The 5,176-nt window shown below is 38.3% G+C and overlaps 1 protein-coding gene across 1 annotated transcript; it reads right to left on the reverse strand.

Annotated features, from left to right (window-relative positions):
- Positions 1–1,246: 1,246 nt before the first annotated feature.
- LOC118491518 (trichohyalin-like) lies at positions 1,247–4,740 on the reverse strand. Its single transcript, XM_035989360.1, has 4 exons — positions 4,671–4,740; positions 2,916–4,544; positions 2,237–2,766; positions 1,247–1,660 (listed from the first exon to the last, which is right to left on the reverse strand). The coding sequence occupies exons 1-4, from the start codon at positions 4,738–4,740 to the stop codon at positions 1,247–1,249; spliced, it is 2,643 nt and encodes an 880-aa protein (XP_035845253.1).
- Positions 4,741–5,176: the final 436 nt, after the last annotated feature.

Consider the following 5,176-nt stretch of genomic DNA (forward strand, 5'->3'; position numbering starts at 1 on the left):
TCAGGGAACTAAATGGATCTGGCATGTGTGCGTGTTGTCAAGCTGCGTCATGAATAAGGGATGTCATCCGTGGCCAAAGGGTTTAGTAGATGTATCTTATTCCTGGACGGGATACATGTCTCTAAACCCAGTTTTATTTAAAGTCTTCTGTTGAGTCTTTATAAACTCATTTTAAACATGTTGCATGGTTTGTAATTTGAATTTGGTGTCATATTTCAGACAATTTATGTTGTCGGTATTTTCAAACTTAAATTATGGATGAACATGTTACTGTTTTTATCATTATAGCGTTGTTATGATTGAATGCTATGGTATTAAGAAAGTCACACCCAATAACCACGCTTCCGCAAAAGTCAGGATGTTGACAGCTTGGTATCAGAGCTTCGATCGTAGCGAACTAGGATTCTTTTCTCGAGTCTAGACTACGATCATTAGGCTCTCACGAAAATGTTTTCAAACATGTTTACATTGCATACACAAAACGTCCAGATCCAGGGAACCAACATTTTTACAAACAAAAGGCACAAAAACATATTTCAAAAGCTTATGTTCATATTTCAGTCTCTAGAGACTGGGGAGGTTCAGTCTTAGAGACTGGGGAGGTTTATGTTGGTCCCTCGGATGGGATCTTCCTGTTCGTAAACGTAGTTGAATCGTAAAGTGATCAATGCGCGGAATTCATGTAATCACATAGCAGATATACAGAGACAACATTCTACTTTGAATCACCGTCTGATATTCTATTAAATGATGTGAAAATGTACAGGAGCCAGAAAGAAATCAGATATACAAAAGGGTAGGTTGCAAGTGAAAGTGTCAAAAGGTTGTAAATAAACTAACCTACCGGCTATTATAGGCAAGGACAGAATAAAGAGTGCTGGCCGATCAGCTGGGCTAGCCGATCGGCTGACAATGCTAACGATCGAGTAGCCTGCTCGATCGGCCGGGCTGTCCGATCGGCTGGTCTAGCCGATCGGCTGGCATCAACAGCACTTAACAAAAACTTCACCGATTCTGTCCTGCTTTACATACACACATACAAAACATTCACACAACTTATACAAAATATGACTACATGTTGATGGAAGCTACAGACGCTATTGCACTAACAGACTCCCCCTCGGATGTAGCTGTAGTTCCTTCCAACATAGTCTTTATTTCCTCCTGTTGCGTCTCCTCTCTTTAGCTTTTTGTCTTCTCTGTTCAGCTCGTTCCTCTAAACATTCTCCTTCTTTTATGCCTGCCCTCATTTATCCACCACTTTCGGTATTCTGGGTCGCCATTCACGCTTTTCGATCCCACTTTGGAATTTTGTTCTCTTCAGGTTCAATAGGCGTTTGATCTGTAGGCGGCACATACCCAAGATTTCTTCTTCCCCTCTCTGCAGCTTTTCTAGCATCTCTTTCTGTCTTTGACTTCGCTTGTACACCTTTAGAAATTCATCAACTTCAAGATCTCTCCATTTCATCTTCCAATTTTTCCCTGAATTGATTTCTTTTGCGAAGCAAACATCTATCACACCTTGATACTGCATAGCTATCTCTTTGTCTTTCTTATCATAGATTATCTTGTTGACAAACAGACAATCTATATCTTTCTTCGAACAGTTGACCAACCACATAGGATCCAAAATACTTATTCTTCGTCCTTCTCCAGTGGTCTGTCATACAAAGAAATAACTGTTCAGCTGTAGAAGGATTATATAGCCAAGCCTTGAAATAGATCATAGAAATCTTGTTCAATGGCTCTGAGTGGCATATCTTTCAAACAACTTGGAGGCTTCACATCCAACGTAATGTCTTTCTCTCCACTTCTCCAAGTAAGTAACAATCTGCTTCGCATATTGTGGTTTCCAATCTGGGATAATTATTCTTTGCTGCCATTTGATGTAATTCCACAAATCCTGATCACGTTCATCGAACTTCTGGACCGTAGTAGTATTGCTTGATATTCTTTGTGAACCACCAACTCATCTTACGTCCACCAGGGTTAAGTAGCTATATCAGCTAAGAATTCAAAGTACTGTACACCCTGCTCCCTTCTGATTGCAGTAAACTTTCAAGTCTTCCAGATATCCCCAAGATAAATATCTCCCCAAGAAAGATCTTTGTTATGAGTGAAATATTGAAGAGCCCTGAGAGTCTTTCTTTCTTTTGGCATATTCTTGAACCATCGTTTTCTTTCTTCAGCTGTTATCTCTCTAGAAACAGGTTCAGGAATATCTGCTTGTAGCAACCCTTTCTTCAATCTTTCTTCTCAACTCATCTTCATTCTTTTCTTGAAACAACTCTGTGAAAGTAGGGAATGCAACATCTTCACCTTCATAATGAAAATCCACCTTATCTTCTTCGGAATCAGATGCGCTTTCAACAATCACTTCATCATAATGATCAGCTTCATGAGGGTATCTAGGCTCGAAATCTTTTGCAGGTGAGTGAGGAATTTCATCTTCGATATCAAATTTAAATTTTCCATCTTCCAAACCAAATTCCTCTAACATTTCAGCCCGTGTTCTTTTAACCTCTACCTCTCCTTGTTGTTTACCAGATAAGTAAATGACAGTAGGGTTAGAAAGAAGTACCTGATCAACAGGTTGTTTTCCAGATGACGATGCTTCATAATCAACTTCATCCTCCTGCTCGTTTATTTCATTATTCATCAGCTCATCCACTCTTTCTTGAACACTTGGTTCACTGATTAATAAACCCGAAGCACCTTGATCATTGTCATCATCGCCTTTGTCATCTTTATCAGACTTATCATCAGCTTATCATCTTTATCATCAAAATCATCTTTATCATCAGAATCATCTTTATCTTCTTCATCATCTCCAAACAACTCTCTATCAGAATCTTCATCCACAATCCTCCACGTGCTATCCTTCCTTTTCTTTTAGATCCATAAACTTTAACAACTTTGCCACTTCTTTTGAATTATATGGCACAGGGTAAGCATTGCAACTAACACAAATTTGTCAGTTGTATACTCCAGCAGTAGCACTTCCCTTTCTCTTCTTCTTCTTTGAATAATTTCAACTCTTCGAAGGACATTTTCAGCAATAATAGGCTCAATAGGCTCACCAACAATCAAGTATTCTGGTTCATGAGGCTCTTCAGCTTCAGCTTCAACCATCTCTTGATCATCTTCAACAACTTCTTGTTCTTGAACCTCAACCTCTTCAATCATTTCAACATCAGGTTGTGAAGAAGAACCTCCAACCTCTGGTTGACTTGAAGATGCATCGACTATCTCAACCTCTTCAACTATTCCTTTGTTCTTTAGATTTGCTTCTTCAGCCATTTGACGTTCACGTTCCAATCTTCTTTCATTAGCTCTCATCACATCAATTTCATCAAACGCAGCATGAATGTTCATCTTTAAATGACTTTCAACCACAGCAACCAGCATCTGAAGTTGTTGATCTTTCATTACTTTATCAGCTTTCATAGCCTCCATCTCTAATTTCATTGCCTTCATTTCATTAGACGAAACTTCACTCATCTCATTAAGAAGCTGATTTAACGTTTGATTCACATTCTCCAGATCCTTTATCTTGGCATTCAAAGAAGATATCTCTTGTGTTAATGACTCAAACACTTTAGAATTACCCTCGGCCTCATCCTTCATTTGATTCATTCTTTTCTCCTTTTCAACCAATGCTGCAACTATTTTATCGTGAGCTTCCATCAATTCATCAATTTGACTTCTTAGCATATTACGTTCTTCCTCAGATTTTGCTTTCTCTTTTTCCAGTTCTTTAACTTTCTTAGTTAGATCTTTAACCGCCTGATCATTGAACATATCACTTTCATCTTCAGGCATATCTTCAGAGAAAATACCAGTAGCCGAACCAATATTATCAAAATCAAAGTTAAAGTCTTCTACTTTCTGTTGTGATGACTGAGGAATCTCTTGTTGAGCAGGTTTTGGACTAGCAGCTCTGTATCCAGTGATTTCTACATAATCATCATCACTTGTCTTCTTTTCTGTTTCCACAACTGGAACTTCTTTTGTTTTCACCTCCGGTTCTTTTGGAACATCAACACTTGGTGATTTTTCTTTCTGAACATGTTGGGCTGCCTTTCCTTCTATATCTTTTTGTGACTCAGCTCCTGATTTCTTTGATCTAACATTTCTAGGAATTACACCAACTGGAGCTGCCTTTCGTTTCTTTCTCTGTCTCTTTGACTTTTCAGGATCGTAAGGAGAATCTTCTTCATCTGAACCCTTTTGTTTCTTTGACGGTCTTTTCTTCAACTGAACTTTCCCTTTACCAACAGTTTCAAGAATTAATTCAGATTCAGATTGAGTAGCTTCAGAATCTCCATCACTTGAACTCCTTAAAGTTTCTATTTCTGGTTGAACCCTTGTAACTTTTTCAGCATGAACACTTGTTCCTTGAGCTTGTTGTGCTGCAACTTCTTCGTTCTTTTTCAAATAGCTTTCCAAAGATTGTTTTAACAAATCAGCACCTTGTTCAATCACCACAGATGGCTCTAGAACTGTCTCATCAATTAACTTCTGCTGTGGCTCTCCAGAAGACCCTACAAGACAAACATAGACAACAAGATTAGTAACATTTAAATCATATGTGATCTAACTGTCTTAATGCTCCCCCTTTCACTATACCCTTTTCTTCTTCTTTAGGAATAACAACCACAGGGGATGACTTAGGAGTCCTTTTCCTTTTTCCATATCTAACATGCCACCACCTAGTCTTTTCTCAACCATCTCACTCATCTTTGAGTCTTCATTGTCTGAATTGCTGTCGTCATGCCTCCATTTATCGTTTCAGGAGCAACATATGCTTTATCTTTTATTCTGCAAATCATCTGCTTGGTTTTCTCATCCTTATCCTTTGTAACTCTTCCTATTGTTCTCTTATTCACAACACTCATCTCCATCACATCCTCACAATCCTTCAGAAGATCTTTGATTTTGTCATTTAGTAACAACATGATGAATCTAGGATACATGATGTACTTATCTGCTCCAGCTTCGCAATTCTCCTTCATGTATTCAAAAATCACTTGTGAAATGTTGTACCTTCTGTTTAGCACCAAGCTTGTTATCATATTCATGATGTAGTCAGCAACCTCATCATATGCTCCTTTTCTATGTCCCATTGAGTGTATTATACAGTGCATTAAGTACCTATATGCTTTGGAGAAGCATC

The sequence above is a fragment of the Helianthus annuus genome, chromosome 4 (genome assembly GCF_002127325.2).
Source record: "Helianthus annuus cultivar XRQ/B chromosome 4, HanXRQr2.0-SUNRISE, whole genome shotgun sequence".
Taxonomy (NCBI): Eukaryota; Viridiplantae; Streptophyta; class Magnoliopsida; order Asterales; family Asteraceae; genus Helianthus; species Helianthus annuus.